Raw genomic sequence first — 27,227 nt, forward strand, 5'->3', positions numbered from 1 at the left:
GTTTGTCTCTCTCCCTCTGTCTCATCTCGTCTCATAACTCTTCAGCTGGAGAGCAGAGGCGGGCTTAGTTGAGTGAATATTTGTATGAGTTCATTTAAAATTGTAACAATAAGAGAAAACACACAGTCCATACAGCTGGGTACCACATGTGCCTAGCTCTAGTTTGGAGAGTAACGTAATGAAGAGTGGGCGGGAGCCTTTTTTGTCTATTAATAACAATCATAACTCTCCTCCTGTTTCACTCATTTGTCGCCACGTGGCTGCACTGCCTGTGTGGAATCACCATGTTTATTTTCTCCCTCCTGGCTGACCCTACAATGAGTGGCTGGACGGTCAGTCTACCTCACGTCCTGATGTTTGTGTTCTACTGATTTGATAGACAGATTTGGGCCCTCAAAGTGTACGGGTGGTACTGTATTGACCTGATTCCTACTGGAGATACAGTAAGCGTGCACAATTCAGACTTTCACGTTCATTGATGTCAAAGGGAGACATGCCACAGGTGGAAAAACAAGTTGGGCTTTTAAGTCAGAGTATGGCCCTTAATGTGTATGTAGAAAGGTAAACCCAGGTGACATGATATAGTCCCCAATGCCCTGTGCCGCCTCTCTGACTGTTGGCACTATTGTGTACTAGCTGGCACGGCTCTTCACCGCTGGAGAATGGATTGTGCCTCGAGGTGTGTGGACCAGGGGTTACCTACCTCTTCACCCTTTTTTCCACCCAAATCTGCAAGGGCCATTTTTAGTGCTTCACTGCTCTTCGGGAACTCACTGTCATGCTTTATGACTGAGCAACTAGTTTCGCAAAGCCGGGCCAGGAGTGAGGCCTTATAAACAACCCAAAGTCAGACAAACACACCTCCATTGCTCTAGGTTAGGGGAATTGGGGCGGGAGATGATGATGATGATGATGATGATACATGGGATTTTAAAAAAGCATACTGTACAGCAAGAGTAAAAAAACAAGATTAACAACAACAAAAAAATCCCAATTTTATTACGTTACAGCCTTGTTCTAAAATGTATTAATTATTTTTTTCCCCTAATCAATCTACACACACTACTCCATAATGACAAAGCAAAAACAGGTTTGTTGAAGCACCTTTGGCAGTGATTACAGCCTCAAGCCTTTTTTGGAATGAAGCTACATGCTTGGCATACCTGTATTTGGGGAGTTTCTCCAATTTTTTCTCTGCAGATCCTCTCAAGCTCTGTCGGGTTGGAAAAGGAGCGTTGCTGCACATCTATTTTCAGGTCTCGCCAATGATGTTTGGGCTCTGGCTGAGACACTCAAGGACATTCAGAGACATGTCCCGAAGCCACTACTGCGTTTTCTTGGCTGTGTGCTTAGGGTTGTTGTGGAAGGTGAGTCTTTGCCCCAGTCTGAGGTCCTGAGCACTCTGGAGCAGGTTTTTATCAATGATCTCTCTGTACTTTGCTCTTTTCATCTTTGCCTCAATCCTGACTAGTCTCCTAGTCCCTGCACCTGAAAACAATCCCCACAGCATGATGCTGCCACCACCATGCTTCACTGTAGGGATGGTGCCAGGTTTCCTCCAGACGTGACACTTAACATTCAGGCGAAAGAGTTCAATATTGGTTACATCAGACCAGATAATGTTTTTTATCATGGCCTGAGTTTTTAGGTGCCTTTTGACGAACTGGAAGTGGGCTGCCATGTGCCTTTTTGCTGAATATTGGCTTCCATCTGGCCACTCTAAAGGCCTGATTGGTGGACTGCTACATAAATGGTTGTCCTTCTTGAAGGTTCTCCCATCTCCACAGGGACTCTAGAGCTCTGTCAGAGTGAACCATCGGGTTCTTTGTCACCTCCCTGACCAAGGCTCTTCTCTGGGCAGCCAATTCTAGGATGAGTATTGGTGGTTCCAAACTTCTTCCATTTAAGAATGATGGCCAATATGTTCTTGGGGACCTTCAAAGCTGCAGAAATTGTTTGGTACCCTTCCCCAGATCTGTGCGTCGACACAATACTGTCTCGTAGCTCTACGGACAATTCCTTTGACCTCATGGCTTGGTTCTTGCTCTGACATGCACTGTGGGACTTCATATATACAGATGTGCCTTTCCAAATCATGTCCAATCAATTGAATTTACCACAGCTTTTTATTTATTTTTAAATTAACAAGAGCTGAGTAAGGCTGAGCTAAGCTGAGGGGAAAGCCAGACGGTACCTGTGGTATTTGAGTGTAGCTATAGAGTCAGAGTTGTGGGTGACTGGGGGGGGGGAGAGTTTGGAGGCAGGGTTGCTGAATGTAGAGTCCTTGTTTTTGGGATGGTTAGTAATTCAGAGTAGAGACAGCGGGTGTGTGTGTGTGTGTGTGTGTGTGTGTGTGTGTGTGTGTGTGTGTGTGTGTGTGTGTGTGTGTGTGTGTGTGTGTGTGTGTGTGTGTGTGTGTGTGTGTGTGTGTGTGTGTGTGTGTGTGTGTGTGTCTGAGGAGTTACGGGAGTTGCAGCAATGAGACAAGACAGTAACTACTACCAATTGGATACCACGAAAAAGGGATAAAATATATTTTTTAAATAATTAAAAAAATAAATGTATTTGGTAGATCAGATAGGATTGTCTGTCAGGTATAGCGTTTAATAGCGGGAACCGGGTTACCGAGATTTGCTGCGAAAACCAACTCCTGTTTCCCGTGAGAAATAACTGCGAGAAACCAGTCAATGATCAGCATTACGCAAAATTGAACTGTTAAATTATATCCAATGCCTTCTCTGCTCTATCTGCATGATCAATCAACACTCGGGGTGGGCGGCATCTCAGTATGGTGCACAGTTCACAATGCATGCATCATCTCATCAGCTGGTAACTCTTTTCCTTCTGACGGGTATAGCCTATGCTACAGTAATATTAGGCCTAATACATCTGAATGATAGACTAATATAAATGTGTGTCTAATTTACACATTTCCATCTGGCTTTCGGGGCTTACCTTGTTTTTTCATTGTGAAGGTCATAAACAGTATCACTTGAATATTGTTACTTTAAATCAGTGTGCACACAAGCACTCTGTCTTTCTCTCTCTCCATCAATTGCATTCAAATTGCATTTAAAAATATAAATGCAACATGCAACAATTTCAATAAATTTACTGAGTTACAGTTCATATCAGGAAATGTCAATTGAAATAGATTCATTAAGCCCTAATCTATGGATTTCAAATGACTGGGAATACAAATATGCATCTGTTGGTCACAGGTACTCTACCTTAAAATAAAAGGTAGGGGCGTGGATAAGAAAACCAGTTAGTATCTGGTGTTACCACCATTTGCCTCATGCAGTGTGATACATCTTCTTCACATGGAGTTGATCAGGCTGTTGATTGTGGCCTGTGGAATGTTGTCCCACTCTTTTAATGGCTCGAACTAGAACAAACTGTCGCACACATCAATCCAGAGCATCCCAAACATGCTCAATTTGTGACATGTCTGGTGAGTATGCAGGCCATGGAAGAACTGCCTCCAGGAATTGTGTACAGATCTTTGTGACATGGGGTTGAGCATTATCATGCTAAAACATGGGGTAGTGGCTGTAGATGAATGGCACGACGATGGTCATCAGTATCTTGTCACGGTATCTCTGCATTCAAATTGCCATTGATAAAATAGATAATGTGTTCGTTGGCCGTAGCTTATTCCTGCCCATATTCATAACCCCACCGCCACCATGGGGCAATCTGTTCGCACCATTGACATCAGCCAACCGCTGGCCAACACAACGCCATACACGTTGATTAATCCGCAAAGAGCACGGTTCTCCAGCGTGCCAGTGGTCATCGAATGTGAAACATTTGCCCACTGAAGTAGGTTACGATCCCGAACTAAAGTCCGGTCAAGACCCTGGTGAGGACAAAGATCATGCAGATGAACCTCCTTGAGATGGTTTCTGACAGTTTGTGCAGAAAGTCTTTGGTTGTGCAAATCCACAGTTTCATCAGCTTTCTGGGTGGTTGGTCTCAGGCAGGTGAAGAATCCGCATATAGCGGTCCTGGGCTGGCGTGGTTGCAAGTGGTGTGAGGTTGTGTTGCTGGTTGAACGTACTGCCAAATTCTCTAAAATGAAGTTGGAGGCGTTTTTTTTAAGAGAAGTTAACATTCAGTTGTCTGCCAACCGCTCTGGTGGACATTCTTGCAGTCAGCATGCCAGTTGCATGCGCCCTCAACTTCAGACATCTTTGGCATTGTGGTGTGTGATAAAATGGCACACTTGGAGTGGCCTTTCATTGTCCCCAGCACAAGGAACACCTTTTTATGCTTATGGACAATTTCTGGGATATTTTATTTCAGCTGAAACATGGGACCGACACTTTAAATGTTGAGTTTATATATTTTTGTTCAGTTTCGATAATCCTGTTCAAGATTGTTGGACAGTTCACTGTTTTCTTGCGCATTTACGCACCTGCTCTGTGCTGGCCCCTCTCCTCCTTAGCTCCTGCTAGGCTAGAATAGCTTGTTGGAAATTTGAGCGTTTCTTATACTAATAGACTATTCGAGGAGGGATGCAAGTTTGCTCTTGTTTGTTGAACGTTTAAATGAAGCAGCCAAAAGAGTTTGAAAGAAGAGAGCGAACGTGCGATGGCGAAAGGCTAAAGCAAGTAAGCTATTTATTCGGTTTCAGCCCAAGATGGCGTAGCAGTCGAACGTCTTGTCGTGTCCCTTGTATATATCGTTTTTTATATTTTTAAACATATTTTCTTCGCATATCTTTTATAACATTTTGTTAAACCTCAACTTCTAAATACTCTCCTGCAACCCGCCTCACCCAATGTAGCTATTTTCTTCGAAAGTACTTATATCTACTTTGGATCTGAAACCCCTCAACTGAAGCTAGCCAGCTAACTACCAGCTAGCTACCAGCTATCAGTCAGCAAACCATTGCTAGCGGTCTTCAGCTAACCGGTCATCAGCTAACCTTTAGCTCGGAAAGCTCTCGCCAGTTCGAACAACGCGACTCTAACCAGAGCATAACGGACCTATTATTTTTTTATCCCCGGATTCCCATCGGATTCCCACCGCAAACGGAACATTTTCAGCTGGATTCTTCACAACTAGCTATCTAGCTAACCGCAACCCCGGATGATTACTCCTGGCTAGCGTTTCCACCCACTTAGCTTGAAGCTAGCCCGGCTAGAGCTCCTGTGCTACCACCGAAGCATACTCCTGGGGTACGATATCCGTATGCTCGACCGGTCTATCGATGTCACCGCATGAAGAGGAATAAACAGACTCACCCCATCGCGACGTCCTTGCTTGCTTGCTAATTCGGCCTGCTAACTGCTAGCTTGTTTAGCCCCGGTCCGCTAACTGCTACCTTGTTTGGCCCTGGCCTATTAACTGTTAGCTTGTTAGCACAGGCCTGCTAACCGTCTGAATCGTTTTAACCTGGATAACACTCGCCAGTCCAGCTTCCCTGCCCCATCCACCGCCGCCCCCCTGGACACTGATCACTTGGCTACATAGCTAATGCGTGCTAGACTGTCCATTAATCACGGTATTCCATTCTGCTTGTTTATGTTTTATCTGTCGGCCCCAGCCGCACTCAGGCTCTGTGTGTAGTTAATCCGACCCCCTGCCTAGCCTACACCATTTTACCTGCTGTTGTTGTGCTAGCTGATTAGCTGTTGTCTCACCTACTGTTTTAGCTACTGTTTTAGCTCGCTCTCCCAATTCAGCACCTGTGATTACTGTATGTCTCTCTCAAATGTCAATATGCCTTGTATACTGTTGTTCAGGTTAGTTATCATTGTTTTAGTTTACAATGGAGCCCCTAGATCCACTCTTCATACCCCTGATACCTCCTTTGTCCCACCTCCCACACATGCGGTGACCTCACCCATTACAACCAGCATGTCCAGAGATACAACCTCTCTCATCATCACCCAGTGCCTGGGCTTACCTCCGCTGTACCCGCACCCCACCATACCCCTGTCTGCGCATTATGCCCTGAATATATTCTACCATGCCCAGAAATCTGCTCCTTTCATTCTCTGTCCCCAACGCTCTAGGCGACCAGTTTTGATAGCCTTTAGCCGCACCCTCATACTACTCCTCCTCTGTTCCGCGGGTGATGTGGTGGTAAACCCAGGCCCTGCATGTCCCCAGGCACCCTCATTTGTTGACTTCTGTGATCGAAAAAGCCTTGGTTTCATGCATGTCAACATCAGAAGCCTCCTCCCTAAGTTTGTTTTACTCACTGCTTTAGCACACTCTGCTAACCCTGAAGTCCTTACCGTGTCTGAATCCTGGCTCAGGAAGGCCACCAAAAATTCTGAGATTTCCATACCCAACTATAACATCTTCCGTCAAGATAGAACTGCCAAAGGGGGGGGAGTTGCAGTCTACTGCAGAGACAGCCTGCAAAGTAATGTCATACTTTCCAGGTCCATACCCAAACAGTTCGAACTACTAATCTTGAAAATTACTCTATCCAGAAATAAGTCTCTCACTGTTGCCGCCTGCTACCGACCCCCCTCAGCACCCAGCTGTGCCCTGGACACCATTTGTGAATTGATTGCCCCCCATCTAGCTTCAGAGTTTGTTCTGTTAGGTGACCTAAACTGGGATATGCTTAACACCCCGGCAGTCCTACAATCTAAGCTAGATGCCCTTAATCTCACACAAATCATCAAGGAACCCACCAGGTACAACCCTAAATCTGTAAACAAGGGCACCCTCATAGACGTCATCCTGACCAACTGGCCCTCCAAATACACCTCCGCTGTCTTCAACCAGGATCTCAGCGATCACTGCCTCATTAACCGGATTCCGCTACGGAGCCGCAGTCAAACGACCACTCCTCATCACTGTCAAACGCTCCCTAAAACACTTCTGTGAGCAGGCCTTTCTAATCGACCTGGCCCGGGTATCCTGGAAGGACATTGACCTCATCCCGTCAGTTGAGGATGCCTGGTCATTCTTTAAAAGTAACTTCCTCACCATTTTAGATAAGCATGCTCCGTTCAAAAAATGCAGAACTAAGAACAGATATAGCCCTTGGTTCACTCCAGACCTGACTGCCCTCGACCAGCACAAACACATCCTGTGGCGGACTGCAATAGCATCGAACAGTCCCCGCGATATGCAACTGTTCAGGGAAGTCAGGAACCAATACACACAGTCAGTCAGGAAAGCTAAGGCCAGCTTCTTCAGGCAGAAGTTTGCATCCTGTAGCTCCAACTCCAAAAAGTTCTGGGACACTGTGAAGTCCATGGAGAACAAGAGAACCTCCTCCCAGCTTCCCACTGCACTGAGGCTAGGTAACACGGTCACCACCGATAAATCCATGATTATCGAAAACTTCAACAAGCATTTCTCAACGGCTGGCCATGCCTTCCGCCTGGCTACTCCAACCTCGGCCAACAGCTCCGGCCCCCCCGCAGCTACTCGCCCAAGCCTCTCCAGGTTCTCCTTTACCCAAATCCAGATAGCAGATGTTCTGAAAGAGCTGCAAAACCTGGACCCGTACAAATCAGCTGGGCTTGACAATCTGGACCCTCTATTTCTGAAACTATCCGCCGCCATTGTCGCAACCCCTATTACCAGCCTGTTCAACCTCTCTTTCATATCGTCTGAGATCCCCAAGGACTGGAAAGCTGCCGCAGTCATCCCCCTCTTCAAAGGGGGAGACACCCTGGACCCAAACTGTTACAGACCTATATCCATCCTGCCCTGCCTATCTAAGGTCTTCGAAAGCCAAGTCAACAAACAGGTCACTGACCATCTCGAATCCCACCGTACCTTCTCCGCTGTGCAATCTGGTTTCCCAGCCGGTCACGGGTGCACCTCAGCCACGCTCAAGGTACTAAACGATATCATAACCGCCATCGATAAAAGACCGTACTGTGCAGCCGTCTTCATCGACCTTGCCAAGGCTTTCGACTCGGTCAATCACCATATTCTTATCGGCAGACTCAGTAGCCTCGGTTTTTCGGATGACTGCCTTTCCTGGTTCACCAATTACTTTGCAGACAGAGTTCAGTGTGTCAAATCGGAGGGCATGCTGTCCGGTCCTCTGGCAGTCTCTATGGGGGTGCCACAGGGTTCAATCCTCGGGCCGACTCTTTTTTCTGTATATATCAATGATGTTACTCTTGCTGCGGGCGATTCCCTGATCCACCTCTACGCAGACGACACCATTCTATATACCTCCGGCCCGTCCTTGGACATTGTGCTATCTAACCTCCAAACGAGCTTCAATGCCATACAACACTCCTTCCGTGGCCTCCAACTGCTCTTAAACGCTAGTAAAACCAAATGCATGCTTTTCAACCATTCGCTGCCTGCACCCGCACGCCTGACCAGCATCACCACCCTGGATGGTTCCAACCTTGAATATGTGGACATCTATAAGTACCTAGGTGTCTGGCTAGACTGTAAACTCTCCTTCCAAACTCACATCAAACATCTCCAATCGAAAATCAAATCAAGAGTCTGCTTTCTATTCCGCAACAAAGCCTCCTTCACTCACGCCGCCAAACTTACCCTAGTAAAACTGACTATCCTACCGATCCTCGACTTCGGCGATGTCATCTACAAAATTGCCTCCAACACTCTACTCAGCAAACTGGATGCAGTTTATCACTGTGCCATCCGTTTTGTCACTAAAGCACCTTATACCACCCACCACTGCGACTTGTACGCTCTAGTCGGCTGGCCCTCGCTACATATTCGTCGCCAGACCCACTGGCTCCAGGTCATCTACAAGGCCATGCTAGGTAAAGCTCCGCCTTATCTCAGTTCACTGGTCACGATGGCAACACTCATCCGTAGCACGCGCTCCAGCAGGTGTATCTCACTGATCATCCCTAAAGCCAACACCTCATTTGGCCGCCTTTCGTTCCAGTTCTCTGCTGCCTGTGACTGGAACGAATTGCAAAAATCGCTGAAGTTGGAGACTTTTATCTCCCTCACCAACTTCAAACATCTGCTATCTGAGCCGCTAACCGATCGCTCCAGCTGTACATAGTCTATCGGCAAATAGCCCACCCATTTTTACCTACCACATCCCCATACTGTTTTTATTTATTTACTTTTCTGCTCTTTTGCACACCAATATCTCTACCTGTACATGACCATCTGATCATTTATCACTCCAGTGTTAATCTGCAAAATTGTAATTATTCGCCTACCTCATGCCTCATGCCTCATGCGTTTCAATGGGTTGGTTCTGGTGGTGTGGAACCAAATCTGATGGTTGTCTGACTCTGCTGTATATAATTTGATCTTTAGAATGGCACACGATTCTGTCCGATGGTTTTATATGCTTTAGAATGACACGTCCGGTTTTTGCTGGAAATACCAGGGAGGAAAGTGATATATTTATTCTCTGGATGAAACCATTTTAAAACACCGGGAAAATATTCAACCTGTAGTCAGATTGTATATGGAATCAATCATCTCGGCTCAATTCAATCTATTTCTATCTGCAATGTTCAGAACGTTTCACATCACTGAATTTACCACTTGTCTGTCTTTCTGTCCAGGTGACACACACGTACTGAAGGACCTGGGTCGTGCTCTGGTGCTGTACAGACGGACGGTCATGCCCTACGCCGCCTACGCCCGCAAACGCAAGGGCTCCAACGACGAGATGGAGGTGGCGCAGTACGCTGGCCTGGTGGGCCAGCTCTGTGCTGAGAGGATCCTGCTATACCGGGCGTAACCCACTGGGGGCACCACCGCCACCCTGCACCTTGATCCGCTCATGTGTCTCTGTCTGTCCCGCTGTCTTTGTAAGTGCTTTCCACTGCTTCACTCTACAATAGCCTCACCAAGTTTAGCTCTACTACACATAGGCCGAACCAACACATTCAAGTATGTACCTGCTTTCAGAAAGAATTCACGTCCCTTCACTTTTTTCACATTCTGTTGTGTTACAGCCTGTATTTTAAATGGATTAAATTGAGATTGTGTCACTGGCCTAAACATAATACCCCAGAATGGAATTATGTTTTTAGAAATGTTTACAAATGAATTAAAAATGAAAGCTGAAATGTCTTGAGTATTCAACCCCTTTGTTATAGCAAGTCTAAATAAGTTTAGAAGTAGAAATGGGCATAACAAGTCACATACTAATTTGCATAGACTCTGTGTGCAATAATAGTGTTTAACACTAGAACCACTGGGCCTGGAGGGACCAATTTTCAAGCTAATGAGCAATCAGTCTGACTGCAACATTCTAACAGTATAATTAATACATTTCATATACAGTACGCTATCGCAAAAATAATAATTTTGGTTGCCTTTAAGAAGGCTTTGGGTTTAAAAAAAAACACAATAGCATTTTGATTAGTTTGTTACTGTAGGACAGTCAAGATCACTTTCGCAGCCAAAAAGCAAGCGGTGATCTACTGCTCAGAATTTTCTTAAAACATAACTTAAGAAATGAACCTAATAAAAACAGTTGTGTAGGAATGAAGCCTGTGCAGTAGGTCTAGTACATTATCACAGCATATTGGCTATATGCCTGGCCTGCCAATATTGTTCTTCTCAGACCATATTATATTTCAAAACTCAAGCATTGATAACAAAATTAATCAGTTGATGTAGCAAGGCACATCTGAGCATGAATTTAAATATATTTTTCAAATAATTCGCTTTTTTATTGTACCAAAAGTATGTGGACACCTGCTCATCGACCATCTCATTCCAAAATAATGGGGATTAATATGAAGTTGGTCCCCACTTTGCGGCTATAATAGCCTCCACTATTCAGGGAAGGCCTTCCACTAGATGTTGGAACATTGCTGTGAGGACTTTCTTACATTCAGCCACAAGATAATTAGTGAGGTCAGGCACTGATGTTGGGTGGTTAGGACTGGCTCTCAGTCGGCGTTCCAATTCATCCCAAAGGTGTTCGATGGGGTTGAGGTCAGGGCTCTGTGCAGGCCAGTCAAGTTCTTCCACACCGATCTCGACAAACCATTTCTGTATGGACCTTGCTTTGTGCATGGGGGCATTGTCATTCTGAAACAGGAACGGGCCTACCCCAAACTGTTGCCACAAAGTTGCCAGCACAGAATCGTTGAGAATGTCATTGTATGCTGTAGCGTTAGGATTATTCTTCACTGGACCTAGGCGGACCATGAAAAACATTATTCCTCCACCAAACTTTAGTTGGCACTATGGATTTAGGCAGCTAATGTTCTCCTGGCATCCACAAAAATCCAGATTAATTTGTCAAACTGCCAGATGGTGAAGCGTGATTCATCACTCCAGAGAACGCTTTTCCACTGCTCCAGAGTCCAATAGCAGCGAGTTTTACCACTTCAGCCGACGCCTGTTATTGCGCATGGTGATCTTAGGCTTGTGTGGAAACCGTTCTTGTGCTGACGTTGCTTCCAGAGGCAGTTTGGAACTCAGTAGTGAGTGTTGCAACCAAGTACAGGCGATTTTTACGTGCTTCAGCACTCGGCCGTCCCGTTCTGTGAGCTTGTGTGGCCTACCATTTCACGGCTGAGCTTTTGTTGCTCCTAGATGTTTCCACTTCACAATAACAGCATTTACAGTTGACCAGGGACAGAAATTTGATGAACTGACTTGTTGGAAAGGTGACATCCTATGACGGTGCCAGGTTGAAAGTCACTGAGCTCTTTAGTAAGGCCATTTTACTGTCAATGTTTGTGTGCTCGATTTTATACACTTGTCACCAACGGGTGTGGCTGAAATAGCCAAATCCACTAATTTGAAGGGGTGTCCACATACTTCTGTATATATAGTGTGCCTGCATCTAATTGTAATGGTGCTTTCAAGACTCTTGGAACTCTGAAAAAACAGGGCAAATCATGACGTCATTTAACTTCAAGTCGGAAAGTCGGCTCTAGAAAGTTGCCAGGTGTAAGACCAGTCGGATCTCTTTTTTATTTTTTATTATATATATATATTTATTTATTTATATATATATATATTCAGTTGAAGTCAGAAGTTTACAGACAGAGCTGGTGTAACTGGGTATGGTTTGTAAAGCCTCCTTGTTCGCTCACTCTTTTTCAGTTCTGCCCACACATTTTCTATAGGATTGTGGTCAGGGGCTTTGTGATGGCCACTCCAATACCTTGACTTTGTTGTCCTTAAGCCATTTTGCCACAACTTTGGAAGTATGCTTGGGGTCATTATTCATTTGGAAGAACCATTTGCGACCAAGCTTTAACTTCCTGAGTGTTGTCTTGAGATGTTGCTTCAATATAGCCACATAATTTTCATTCCTCATGATGCCATCTATTTTGTGAAGACCACCAGTCCCTCCTGCAGCAAAGCACCCCCACAACATGATGCTGCCACTCCGTGCTTCATGGTTGGGATGGTGTTCTTCGGCTTGCAAGCATCCTCCAAACGATGGTAATTATGGCCGAACAGTTCTATTTTTGTTTCATCAGACTAGAGGACATTTCCCCAAAAAGTACGATGTGCAGTTGCAAACTGTAGTCTGGCTTTTTTTTATGGCAGTTTTGGAGCAGTGGCTTCTTCCTTGCTGAGTGGCCTTTCAGGTTATGTTGATATAGGGCTCGTTTTACTGTGGATATAGATACTTTTGTACCTGTTTCCTCCAGCATCTTCACAAGGTCCTTTGCTGTTCTTGGATTGATTTGCACTTTTCGTACCAAAGTACGTTAATCTCTAGGAGACAGAATGCTGTCTCCTTCCTGAGCGGTATGGCGGCTGCGTACTATTGTTTGTACAGATGAACGTGGTACCTTCAAGCGTTTAGAAATTGCTCCCAAGGATGAACCAGACTTGTGGAGTTCTACTATTTTTTTCTCTGAGGTCTTGGTTGATTTATTTTTATTTTCCCATGATGTCAAGTAAAGAGGCACTGAGTTTGAAGGTAGGCCTTGAAATACATCCACAGGTACAATTGACTCAAATTATGTCAATTGGCCTATCAGAATCTTCTAAAGCCATTACATAATTTTCTGGAATTTTCCAAGCTGTTTAAAGGCACAGTCAACTTAGTATATGTAAACTTCTGACCCACTGGAATTGTGATACAGTGAATTATAGGTGAAATAATCTGTCTGTAAACAATTGTTGGAAAAATTACTTGTAGATTACAAAGTACATGGCCTAACCGACTTGCCAAAACTATAGTTTGTTAACAAGAAATGTGTGGAGTGGTTGAAAAACGAGTTTTAATGACTCCAACTGTGTTTGTTTTTTTAGGAGTTCCCAGTTGTCTTGAACATGGAATCAGTCTCAGTGGAGGGAAGGAGATAGCGTTCCTCCGATGAAACTGACCATTTAGAGGGGTCACAGTCTTCCACTTGATTGTGCCTCGGGCACAAATTCAAATTCCAGAAAAAGTTAAATACTCTGCGATAGTAAAATGGACAACGAGCTGCTAATAATTATAAAACGCAGGGCTATCGATACACTTGACTACTCATTCAATGCAGCTGCAGTGCGAGTGGAAGTAGAGAGAAGTGTGCTTTGTTTTGAAATAGTGTTGAATTAAAACAGTGTTGACAGTGCTGAATAAAACTTCGACATGAACTCACTCATAAAAACAGCAGCTATTTGCTGTATTCTTTGACAGTATCTCTAATGGTAACGGTTTTAAAAGTTATAAAATCTTACCTAAGCTAGTATCAGTCTTTGCTGTGGCTGGGGTCGTGGAAGCTGTAGGTAGGCACAGTGATTTGAGCTATCTGATTGGCCAGCGCAGTAGGCGCACTCGATTTAGCCACAGGTCTCCAGGTCTGCCGGGTAGGCAAAGTTTGTCTTTTCAGACAAATTCAATGATTCCAAATGGATACATTTTGCCTACCTGGTGCGCAAGGGCTTCTGAAAAAAAGAGGCATCTACCGCCAACAGCACACAAAAAAAACACATGCCTCTGACTATCGTTGGCTCCTACAGAAATGTTTGGTGATCGATTAACACGCTGACCAGACCGGACACGTCGGGTGCGCGAGCATCGCAAAATACATTTTGAAATCCGGGTTATTCAATTATTGCACCCACACTGCTTGCGTGCGCCAAAGAGCGTCTGCGATGCCAAGGGCTAAAATAGAACTCCTTTCTATTTCTGACGCAGATCGCGCTGAAAGTCCTGCCTCTCCCATTTCCTCATTGGTTATTCCGACGTGGGTGATTGAAAGATGAACTTTGTTGCCGGTTGTCGTGGTAATACTATGAAAGTGATCACCATATAAGTTCAAAGATGAAAAACCCTGGAAGGAGGAGAGATGACTAGAAACAATTCGGTTGGTCGTTTTATGTGTGGATTAATTGTCGAAGTAGAGGTCCTTGTGCATTACAGGTAAAATAACGACTCAATGTTTATATCCCATGACAAATTAGCTAGCAACAGCAAGCTAGCTAAATAGGACAAATTAACACATACAATGAATTATCTGTAAGGTCCCTCAGTCGAGCAGTGAATTTCAAACACAGTTTCAACCGCAAAGACCAGGGAGGTTTTCCAATGCCTCGCAAAGAGCATCCCTTTAAACATGGTGAAGTTATTAATTACACTTTGGATGGTGTATCAATACACACAAAAATACAGGCCTCCTTCCTAACTTTAGTTGTCGGAAAGGAAAGAAACCACTCAGGGATTTCACCATAAGGCGAATGGTGACTTAAACTACTTGTTTTAAAGACCTGTGATAGAAGACTGAAGATGGATCAGCAACGTAGTTTCTGCACAATACTAACCTAAATGAAGGAAGCCTGTACAGAATAAAAATAATCCAAAACATGCATTCTGTTTGCAATAAGGCACTAAAGTAAAACTGCAAAGAATGTGGCACAAAAATGCACTTTGTCCTGAGTACAAAGTGTCATGTTTGGAACAAATCCAACACAACACATCACTAATTACCACTTCATATTTCCAAGCATGGTGGTGGCTGCATCATGTTATGGGTATGCTTGTCATCGGCAAGGACTAGGGATTTTTTGAGGGGGGGTAAAAAAAATTAATGGAATAGAGCTAAGCACAGGCACAATCCTAGAGGAAAACCTGGTTTAGTGTGCTTTTCAACAGACACTGGGAGACACTCACCTTTCATCAGGACAATATCAAATCAAAATGCATTAGTCACATGCGCCGAATATTAAACATTAAACACAAGGTCAAACACACTGGAGGTGCTTACCAAGACTACATTGAATATTTCTGAGTGGCTTAGTTACAGTTTTGACTTAAATTGTCTTGAAAACGGCTGTCTAGCAATGATCAACAACCAACTTGACAGAGCTTGAAGAATTAGAAAAATAATATGCAAATATTGTACAATCCAGTGTGCAAAACTCTTAGACTTACCCAGAAATACTCACAACCTTAATAGCTGCCAAGGGTGATTCTAAACATGTATTGACTCGGGTGTGAATACTTATGTAAATTAGACATTTCTGTGTTTCATTTTCACTACATTTGCAAAAATGTCTAAAAAGATGTTTATACTTACTATACGTTATGGGTTGAGAGATGGATGGATGAGAGAGAGAGAAACATATTTAATCCATTTTGAATTCCAGCTGTAATGCAATAAAATGTGAAATAAATCTAAAAGTATGAATGCTTTCTGAAGGCATATTGCACTCACCTGGCGGCCTCGTCTATGATATTATATCTGAATCACGTTTAATAGATGCCAGTTTTATCCATAATATGCAAGGTTTCAGTTTAACAAAGTATGTTGTCTATTTAGTTGTGAACTATCAATCCAGTTGATTAAGACTCAGAAATCTTGGTTACAGGGAACATTAATGTCAGTGTAATTTTGATTTCATAATGTTTGACTTTCACCCCACGGAAAGCAGCAGTAGCCATCACCTTCACCCTAACCCAGCACAAGGCATGGTTCTCCTCTGTACTGATATGGGATCAGACTATTTACTGATCTAGAATCAGTGAAGTTGAGGAGAATCTGAAAGTTGCTGCTTCACTCTGAGGATTGGGCTCATACACGCCACACCCACAAACCACACTGAAATAAACATGATCTGGTTGTATTCCTGTGATGCAAACATTTGTGTGTGTGTGTGTGCTGTATGCTTGTTTGTCTGTCACTGATATTTATAGCTTTATTTGCTCTTTTATTATTGATACTATTATTTTGTTTCAAAACAAATAAAGGGATGAAATATCCAAATACTTATTTATGTTTGTGGTTTTCTCTCTATGCAAATCATGTACAGGCCAGCCTGCAAGGAATCGTGAGAATGGGGTTTTAGAGGTATTTCCTTGAATGGACGGACAGGCACATGCAGGAGGACAGGCGCATGCACACACACGATCCATTCCAAAGCGCACACAAGCCCAAATAAAAGTGTACATTTGCACAGACAGACACTGTATAAAACTAACACACAATGATGTGGTCGAGGCTTGTTTGAGTTGGGCAAGACGACAGGTGTCATATGTGAGCTGGCAGAACATGAATGCAATTGGCCCTCTGTGCTTCCAAAAGAGTGTCAACGGCAGGCAGCTCCAGAGCAGAGCCAGGCCAGACCCACGTCAACAGGCTAGCCTCCAGCTCTGAGCTAGGCGCTAGGCTACACTGGGTCAGGCTTGTTTTCGTTGAGGCACATTAAAATAAATTGCAATGGAAAATTACAAATAAGGTACCTCTTATTGGAAGAATCCAGATAGTCGCTCCCAGCATCGGCCCGTTTTCTTTGCTGTTAATTTTGTGCCTAATGAACACTACCTAAGTCTGCGCTATCCCACGATACACATGCAGGACCAACGCACTCCGCCTGAAGGTCTAATCGACGTGAACATTCAATTATAAGGCAGATGTGTTAAAGCCATTCCTAATGCTGGGACAGTTTGGTCATTTCTGTTGTGCCTTTAACCGAGAGCAACGACTCTGTGGCCCTCCTATTAACCAAGGAGCTTCAGCTAGCCTTGGGTTAAATTAATACACACTCACAAACACACACTCTTAGTACAGTTGTGTTTTAACCACAGACAGAGCTACAGCCAGCCTCTGGTTAGAGCAACACACAAAGAACAGTTGTGTTTTAACCACAGACTCTGGGAGTGAGTCAGTGAGTTTGACCCTGGACAGTATCTATCTGTCTAGCAGGCCTGCTCTGCTGTTTTCCAGAGGCTGTTTCTGCAGCCAAGTTTGAAAAGCAACCAGCTCACTGAAAGTAAAAGGAACAAACCTATCCTGGTTCCAGGTCTGTTTGTGTTGTCTTGCCAACTTCTATGGCCATTGCAATGAAATGACTGAGTTGTCATCACTCTTGGGGGGGGGACGACACACTTTCTTTAAGACCTGTCTATTTGTGTCCCAAATGGCACCCTATCCCTATGGTGCACTAATCTTGACCAGAGCTGTATGGTCAAAAGTAGTGCACTATAAAGGGATAAGGGTTCCATTTGGGAGACAGCCACAGAAATGGTTTAGAGTGACAGGCAAATTATCCAGGAAGAAAACACTGGCGCTGACTGGAGCTATATTGGATCAAGTGTTCCTCTCCCATATTAGCCACGCTTTTCCCCCGGACCTCAGTCGCACAATCGTCCATCCCCTGTGTGTGTGTGATTTTTGGATTAAAGGCAGTTTTTGTTATATTTGGACCACTTACATTTGATCCTGTCTTACCATAGGCTACACTATAGATATCCTCCTATAGATATAGGATCTATAAAATATATCTATAACTACCTGGGTCAATAACCTCAATTTGGATCTCATTTACATGCTACATTTTTATCACGTAACGAAATCGGTCCATTCGACAGACCTGGGACCTATTCCAAGTTTTTATTTATTTGATACTGTATGTCAGTGTTACACGGCTGCCTACTATTGTTTATTTCGCCGTAGAATCAAAAAGACGATACCGAGCCAGTGTACCTTGTGTCGTAGTTTACAATACGGGTTCACATCTTTTCAAAATAAAAGTACATTTGAGTGGTCACGAGTGTCTGAGGTCAGAACTGAGATTGTAGGATACTGCGTCATCAACCAGTATGGTCCTATGACACGTGCATCTACCCACAAACTGTGTACTCAGTATGAAAGTCAACCTGGAAATTCCATGGAACATCTGAATAATCTGCTAAATAAAGGCTTTCTTTTCACTGTTTATGTTGCAAATGACACCCTTTTCTCTACATAGTGCATTACTTTTGACCAGAACGCAATACTTTTACATAGAGCCCTATGGGACCGAGTCAGAAGTAGTGCACTATATTGGGAATAGGGTGCCATTTGGGACGCATACACTGTCTTCCTGTTTGTTAATGGTATGTATCTGTCACAATACTGTTTGATCTCTTTCTTTTTCTGTCCTCTGCGTTTATTTTTACTCTATTCAGACTTTTTACTCTATTCAGACTTGTCACTGACTGCGGGGACAGTGAGTGTGTGTGTTGTTTACTCTCTCTGGCCCTTGTGTAAATGGTAAAAGCTTGTAGCTTGTTTTGATTGGCCACATTAGGACACTATGAATGCACAAGTGTTTGTGTGTCTGTCTCAATGTTTGTGTGTGTGCCTGTGTATGCCTGCCTGTGCATTTGCACGTACACACATGTGCACGACTATGTGTATGTATTACAGTGTTTGTTCAATCTCGGCCTCTGTGGACGTGTTGTTCATGGTTGTAGCATGTTTGTACTGGCAACCCATGCCAGCCCCCAGCCACCCAGCGGAAGTTCCCAGGCCAGAGGAAGTGCTGGGCTCCTTTGTGAACAAGGCCCCCGGATTAAGCGTATCGCAGCCTAAATGCAGGCCCTTTCTGCTGAGGATTACCAGAGGGACAGAGGGGCGCCCACTCCCACTGGGTACTGTCACACAGATTCAACACACCACTACCAGCAGCCCCGGAGCCCGTGGACTACGGAGCTTGCTGCCTCTATCTCTCACTCCAGGGCACAGGACATGATGATTGGCCGTATTGTACAGAAAGAGACCGTATTTAGTCAAAGTGATTACGGAAGCATGGCAAATGTGCTTTGACATGGTGGAGACTATATATATGCAAAAGTATGTGGACACCCCTTCAAATTAGTGGATTCGTCTATTTCAGCCACACTCGTTGCTGACAGTTGTATAAAATCAAGCACAATCTCCATAACAAGTCAGTTCTTCAGATATCTGTCCCTGGTCAACTGTAAGTGCTGTTACTGTGAAGTGAAAGGTCTAGGAGCAATAACAGCTCAGCCACCTGAGTGGTAGGCCACACAAGCTCACAGAACAAGACCGCTGAAAATGCCTCTGTGAGCAACGTCAGCACAAGGACTGTTCGTCGGAAGCTTCATGAAATGGGTTTCCATGGCTGAGCAGCCACACACAAGCCGAAGATCAACATGCGCAATGCCAAGCATCGGCTGGAATGGTGTAAAGCTCGCCGCCAATGGACTCTGGAGCAGCGGAAACGCGTTCTCTGGAGTGATGAATCATGCTTTACCAGTCCGAGGGACAAATCTGGGTTTGGTGGTTGCCATGAGAATTCTACCTGCTCCAATGCATAGTGCTAACTGTAGGAGGAATAATGATCTGGGGCTGTTTTTCATGGGTCGGGCTAAGCCCCTTAGTTTCAGTGACGGGAAATCTTGACGCTACACCGTACAGTGACATTCTAGACAATACTGAGATCCCCAAAGATTGGAAAGCTGCCGCGGTCATCCCCCTCTTCAAAGGGGGAGACGCTCTAGACCAAACTGCTACAGACTTATATCTATCCAAACCTGCCTTTCTAAGGTCTTCGAAAGCCAAGTTAACAAACAGATTTATGACACTTTCGAATCACCCCATACCTTCTCCACTACGATCGAGTTTCAGAGCTGGTCATGGGTGTACCTCAGCCACGCTCGAGGTCCTAAATGATATCATAACCGCCATTGATAAGAGACATTACTGTGCAGCCGTATTCATCGACCTGGCCAAGGCTTTCGACTCTGTCAATCACCACAGACTCTACAGCCTTGGTTTCTCAAATGATTGCCTCGCCTGGTTCACCAACTACTTCTCTGATAGAGTTCAGTGCGTCAAATCGGAAGGCCTGTTGTCCGGAACTCTGGTAGTCTCTATGGGGGTGCCACAGGGTTCAATTCCCGGGCCGACTCTTCTCTGTATACATCAATGATGTCGCTGTTGCTGCTGGTGATTCTCTGATCCACCTCTACGCAGACGACACCATTCTATATACTTCTGGCCCTTCTTTGGACACTGTGTTAACAACCCTCCAGACGAACTTCAATGCCATACAACTCTCCTCCTGTGGCCTCAACTGCTCTTAAATGCAAGTTAAACTAAATGCATGCTCTTCAACCGATCGCTGCCCGCACCCACCCACCCGTCCAGCATCACTACTCTGGACGGTTCTGACGTGGAATTTGTGGACAACTACAAATACGCGCACCAGCGACTCCTGTGGCGGGCCGGGCGCAGGGCGCGCTAACCAAGCTTGCCAGGTGCAAAGTGTTTCCTCCGACACATTGGTGCGGCTGGCTTCCTGGTTGGATGAGCGCTGTGTTAAGAAGCAGTGCAGCTTGGTTGGGTTGTGTATCGGAGGACGCATGACTTTCAACCTTTGTCTCTGCCGAGCCCGTATGGGAGTGTAGCGATGAGACAAGATAGTAGTTACTAACAATTGGATACCACGAAATTGGGGAGAAAAAAGGGGTAAAAATACATTTAAAAAAACAAATTGGATGTAGTCTATCACAGTGCCATCCGTTTTGTCACCACAGCCCCATATACTACCCACCACTGTGACCTTTACAGTCGTGGCCAAAAGTTGAGAATGACATATATTAATTTTCACAAAGTTTGCTACTTCAGTGTGTTTAGATATTTTGGTCAGAGTTTACTATGGAATACTGAAATATAATTACAAGCATTTCATAAACATCAAAGGCTTTTATTGACAATTATATGAAGTTGATGCAAAGAGTCAATATTTTCAGTGTTGACCCTTCTTTTTTAAGACCTCTGCAATGCGCCTTGGAATGCTGTCAATTAACTTCTGGGCCACATCCTGACTGATGGCAGCCCATTCTTGCATAATCAATGCTTGGAGTTTGTCAGAATTTGTGGGTTTTTGGTTGTCCTCCCGCCTCTCAAGTTCTCAATGGGATTAAGGTCTGGGGAGTTTCCTAGCCATGGACCCAAAATATCGATGTTTGTTTTGCCTTATGGCAAGGTGCTCCATCATGCTGGAAAAGGCATTGTTCGTCACCAAACTGTTCCTGGATGGTTTGGAGAAGTTGCTCTCGGAGGATGTGTTGGTACCATTCTTTATTCCATTCTGTGTTCTTAGGCAAAATTGTGAGTGAGCCCACTCCCTTGGCTGAGAAGCAACCCCACATGAATGGTCTCAGGATGCTTAACTGTTGGTATGACACATGACTGATGGTAGCGCTCACCTGGTCTTCTCCGGACAAGCTTTTTTCCAGATGCCCCAAACAATCAGAAAGGGGATTCATCAGAGAAAATGACTTTACCCCAGTCCTCAGCAGTCCAATCCCTGTACCTTTTGCAGAATATCAGTCTGTCCCTGATGTTTTTCATTGAGAGAAGTGGCCTCTTTGCTGCCCTTCTTGACACCAGGCCATCCTCCAAAAGTCTTCACTTCACTGTGGATGCAGATGCACTTTAGGAGACGGTCCTGGCCCTTGCTGGACTTTCGTGGGCGCCTGAGGCCTTCTTCACAACAATTGAACCGCTCTCCTTGAAGTTCTTGATGATCCGATAAATTGTTGATTTAGGTGCAATCTTACTGGCAGAAATATCCTTGCCTGTGAAGCCCTTTTTGTGCAAAGCAATGGTGACGGCACGTGTTCCCTTGCAGGTAACCATGGATGACAGAGGAAGAACAATGATTCCAAGCACCACTCTCCTTTTGAAGCTTCCAGTCTGTTATTCGAACTCAATCAGCATGACAGAGTGATCTCCAGCCTTGTACTCATCAACACTCACACCTGTGTTAACGAGAGAATCACGGACTTGATGTCAGCTGGTCCTTTTGTGGCAGGGCTAAAATGCAGTGGAAATGTTTTGGGGGGGATTCAGTTCATTTGCATGGCAAAGAGGAACTTTGCAATTAATTTCAATTAATCTGATCACTTTTCATAACATTCTGGAATATATGCAAATTGCCATCATACTGAGTCAGCAGACTTTGTGAAAATTCATATTTGTGTCATTCTCAAAACTTTTGGCCACGACGGTACGCTCTCGTTGGCTGGCCCTCGCTTCAGACTCGTCGCCAAGCACACTGGCTCCAGGTCATCTACAAGTCTCTGCTAGGTAAAGCCCCTCCTTAGCTCACTGGTCACCATAGCAGCACCCACCCGTAGCACGCGCTCCAGCAGGTATATCTCACTGGTCACCCCCAAAGCCAATTCTTCCTTTGGCTGCCTTTCCTTCCAGTTCTCTGCTGCCAATGACTGGAACGAACTGCAAAAAACACTGAGGCAGGAGACTCATATCTCCCTCACTAGCTTTAAGCACCAGCTGTCAGAGCAGCTCACAGGTCACAGCACCTGTACATAGCCCATCTGTAAATAGCCCATCCACTACCTCATCCCCATACTGTATTTATTTATTTATCTTGCTCCTTTGCACCCCAGTATCTCTACATGCAGAAGATGAATGTGTAAATCTACCATTCCAGTGTTTAATTGCTATATTGTAATTACTTTGCCACCATGGCCTATTTGTCTTACCCCCCTTATCCTACCTCATTTGCACATACTGTATATATACTTCTTCTATTGTATTATTGACTGTATGTTTGTTTATTCCATGTGTAACTGTGTTGTATGTGTCGAACTGCTTTTCTTTATCATTGGCCAGGTCGCAGTTGCAAATGACAACTTGTTCTCAACTAGCCTACCTGGTTAAATAAAGGTGGGGGAACAAATCTCAACTGTGTTGAGCAGCTTGACCGTATGATACGTAAGAAGTGCCCTTCAAGCAATCCAACTTGTGGGGAGGTGCTTCAGGAAGCGTGGGGTGAAATCTCTTCAGATTAACTCAACAAAGGCAACTCGAATGCCAAAGGTCTGCAAGACTGTAATTGCTGCAAATGGAGGTTTCTTTGATGAAAGCAAAGTTCGAAGTACACAATTATTATTTGTAACCTTGTCAACATCTTAACTATATTTCCTATTCATTTTGCAACTCATTTCATGTATGTTTTCATGGAAAACAAGGACATTTCTAAGTGACCCCAACCTTTTGAACGGTAGTGTATGTGCCCTGGATTGCCTTTTTAAGAACCTCAGGTAGAGGTGAAGCTATCCTCCCAGCCTCTCCCTCTCCTTCTCACCGCCTCATCCCCCCTGAACCCATGAAATGGAGCTCCTAAATCTTGGCCTAGTGAATGATGCTGTTGTTGTAGAGGGAGTGCTTGGCATTTCAACGGTAACCTGCTGGGTCTGAGGGGGAGCTGGGCCAGGGAAGAGAACACTAAAATGTCTGTATACTAAAATGTCTGTATATATAAAAATAGAAAAATCTGCCGATATTTACAGCTTGCCCAGGCTTACACAGGCTCGGCAGGGTGGGTTAACTTTTAGCAACACGCTGAGTGATTCAGATGACTGTTTTTCCATGAGTGCTTTCTTTTCTCCCCGAACCGGTACCGCATCCATCGAGTTTTATCAGAAAATAGAACGTGACATAATTTGAAAGCTACAGTCCTTGTCTTTTTGGAAATCTAACTAAAAACTTAGTGCTGGCAATGTCATAACAAAATATATATCTTTAGGAACAGCAATATTTACATTTTATTTGAAACCTGGACTTTCAAATCTTGTATTCCCTAATATGAAACATGGTCATACACAGGTAGGCAAACAGGCAGGTGAATCAAAACTAGGACTGAAGGCTTTACCTGGTTCTCACAAACGAGCTAGGAAAAGGCCTAGTAGAGTCAAAACGAACAATACTGCCCATATACGAACAATACTGCCCATATATTTTATATATATACAAAGGCACAAACAGAATGAACTGAACTAAATAAGGAGCTCATGTGACCAGGTGACTAACTAACACAGGTGAAATCAATGAACAAAAATGATAGACTGCTACTTTCAAGAACACAAGGTTGACTAAGAAAAGAAATACAGAACCTTTACGTATGACCTTGTACTTTATGAGGGTAGTATACAACATTTTGCGTTGTTTGGTTCCACGTTGCCAACAAAGGGTGTCAGGTAGAGGTGACTGATTTTTTTTTCTTTGTCTCAGAAAAAACGCCCGACCCAATTTTACTGTATAGTCTCCTTTTTAAGTCAGCAAACATTTAATTCTCAATGACTGTAATGTATTTTTGTGTTGTTTTGCAATGTCCTGTGGATGTTTACATTTATATAATTGCCTTCGTTGTAAAAAGCAACAAGCGTACAACTGTTCACTTCTATAAATGTCCTTTGTCTACTAAAGACTTACCTCAGCCCTCACTCTCTCAATTTTCTCCCATATTCACACTTCATTTAATGTTGTAAATTCAGCTGGCTCTCATATCTATCCAATAAAGTGTAAATTTTCCCCACTAATAGCCTATAATAACTTAATAAACAGTTTTTCCTAAAGGCAGCTATTGTTCTACGGATTATGTTTCACTTAAGTCGTTTTACAGTATGTACCTTTGTATAGGTAATCCCCCCAAAAAAGAATCTGGAAAGGCAACTCTGGAAATAACCAGAAAATTAATAGTTATATACAATATTCTATATCATTATCATTGTATCATATCTGCCTTCATCATAGAGGAACTATAACCATTTGTACAGTATGCAGGCCAAGAAAGGGAATGAGAATATAATGCATCTAGAGTGGCCAAAGGACACGTCATTGGTGCTTATGGTTTTTGGAATATTTTCAACAAATTTCATGATCATGAATGTTCTGAAAGTGTTGAGTTTACTAACCACTAATATACCCATCAAAAGACATGTTAGCCTATTTAATGATATAAACATATTTATTCTGTAGTAAACCAATAAGATACCCCCCTCTATCTATCTCAATCACTCTTTCCATCTCTCGCTCCCTCTTTCTTTCCCACTTAGAGAATCCCACAGATGTAAATTGTCATTCCTGATTAACCACATATTTGAGATGTTTCATGCACTGTCTCGGCTCTAGGCCTCTAGTCCGACATTTTATATGAGTCTGTATCGACTAGAACACCTGCACCCCAGTTGATTAACACCCAGCGATGGTCCTATGCGCAATTTGCAGAAACGCTTAGCAAGATAAATATTTTCATTTCTGGCTAACGCCCGCTAGGCACCCCAATGCCCCGGCTCTCAGCAACAGAAGAGGGTGTGGTTATGGCCAGTCTGCCTGGCATGTGCGAGTGGGGGGCAGCTGGGATGGAACCACGCCCTCATCCAAGGGCCTCATCCAAGACCACCACAAAATGGACGCCAATGGAAGCCAGTTCACTTTGGGCAGTGAATAGTACCATCATCACTCCTTGTTTGTATACCATGAAATCAGTTCATTACTGACTGAGCAGGGAGGGAAACATGGTCCAAAGGGGCCTGGCCACCTCAAGTGTTTAGGAATTAGTGGGCTATGTTACGATTGCTGGTATAGTAACGCCCAATAAGCACACTGATTACACCTCAAATGGGTTCCTAGGTGTGGTTCACTTGAGGAGGGAAAGAGTTCACATCTGTTTTATGAGTTCTGTGGTTACCACTCTGCTCCCATAAATCCAACCAAATAAGGAGCACCAAACCACATTTCAGATATAAGGGGAGATTCAGTGAACCCAGAAATCCTAGTCGGCATGCAGCTTAGCCTGCCCTGCTTTCCCCTCTGTCTCTCCTTCAGCCTCCAGCTAGTGTGGCTCTTGGATCAAGGCCCATCAGTGGCTATGAGACCCGATTAGGTGGAGACGAGACTACTTTCTCTCCCCCGTCCGTTCTGGGTTCGCAGTGTGTGCATGAGCTGACAGGTTTAATGCCACTTCCAGAAGCGTATTACTATGTATTCCAAAGCAAATCCCTTGGCTCACATACCAACCACTCACTGCCCTACCTGCTTTGATTCCACCTCCTTTGTTGTCTTTTTCTACTCCCTTGCCCATATAAGATTTCCAATGACATTGCAAAAACAAATGTAGGATTGACAGCTACTTTAGTCCAATAGTGTGTGTGGTAGCCATTTGCGAAATAATCAATATGTGCTTTGACTGAGTTGTGAAGGCCTTCTGAGTACAGAGTGGCTGCATTCCTAAATGCTTTTATTGTTACGAGGGGTCGCTGCAAGACAAAGACGGCAGCAAGTGAGTGAGTAGGTTTAGCAACCGATTGCTTAGGTCAGTATAGGAGGCCGCAGCAACACAGAAAGCTGTTGGCAAGAGCGGTTTCCCCGAAAATATTCCCATCCGCTGGTGCGCAAGCAACACCAGCCAAAAATCCCTGCCTTGGACAGAGAACGTTCTGAATGTGCAAAAATAAAAAAGGGGGGAGCAGACCAAAAAAATGTAGAAAAAATATAGTTGGCTGCCATGCAAATTAAATGCAGATTCTGTGTATATTACTTTTTTCATGTCACAAGTCAAAAAAAGGGAAAGATTAAAAATGTAGAGCAATAAAGTGGGGCTGGCAGGGGCCCTTGTTTCGTTTGGCGGAAATGATCCCAGTACGGTTACAGCCGATCATTATCCAGGAATCCAGGGAAACACAGAAACAACCCCAGCGCCTTTCTCTCCTTCTCCTCCTTCACTATTATTTATTTATCTTCCTCATTATTTTTCTCTTCTCCTTCTCACTCTGTCATTCTCTCTTCCTCTCTTTCTTTATCCCTCTTTCTCTCCCCCCCCTCACTCTCTCCCTCTCTCATTCTCGCTCTCCCCTCTCTAACTCAAATCAAATCACATTGTATTTGTCACATGCGCAGAATACAACAGGTGTAGACTTTACTGTGAAATGATGCTTGCTTAAGAGCCCTTCCCAACAATGCAGAGTAAAAAAAATACAAAATATTGTAACACAAGGAATAAAAGACTCAAGAATGAAGCTATATACAAGGAGTACCAGTGCCTGATCTATCCCTTTGAGTATGGTGAAGTTATTAATTACACTTTGGATGTTTTACTGTATCAATAAAAACAGACTACAAAGATACAGGCGTCCTTCCTTACTCAGTTGCCAGAGAGGAAGGAAATCGCTCAGGGATTTCACCATGAGGGCAATGGTGACTTTAAAACAGTTAGAGTTTAATACCTGTGGTTGAAGAAAACTCAGGACGGATCAACATTGTAGTTACTCCACA

At 44.0% G+C, this 27,227-nt stretch overlaps 1 protein-coding gene across 4 annotated transcripts in view; it reads left to right on the forward strand.

Moving 5' to 3' along the window:
- LOC118369435 (arginyl-tRNA--protein transferase 1-like) overlaps nucleotides 1–16,124 on the forward strand; it is a 183,708-nt gene extending 167,584 nt beyond the window's left edge. For all 4 annotated transcript variants that reach the window (XM_035753811.2, XM_035753813.2, XM_035753814.2 and 1 more), the window contains one exon: nucleotides 9,504–16,124. In XM_035753811.2, the coding sequence (XP_035609704.1) occupies nucleotides 9,504–9,682 (179 nt within the window). In that variant the 3' untranslated portion in view covers nucleotides 9,683–16,124. The remainder of the gene's footprint in view (nucleotides 1–9,503) is intronic.
- The last annotated feature ends 11,103 nt before the right edge of the window (nucleotides 16,125–27,227 follow it).

Source organism: Oncorhynchus keta, chromosome 36 (assembly GCF_023373465.1).
Source record: "Oncorhynchus keta strain PuntledgeMale-10-30-2019 chromosome 36, Oket_V2, whole genome shotgun sequence".
NCBI classification, from domain to species: domain Eukaryota; kingdom Metazoa; phylum Chordata; class Actinopteri; order Salmoniformes; family Salmonidae; genus Oncorhynchus; species Oncorhynchus keta.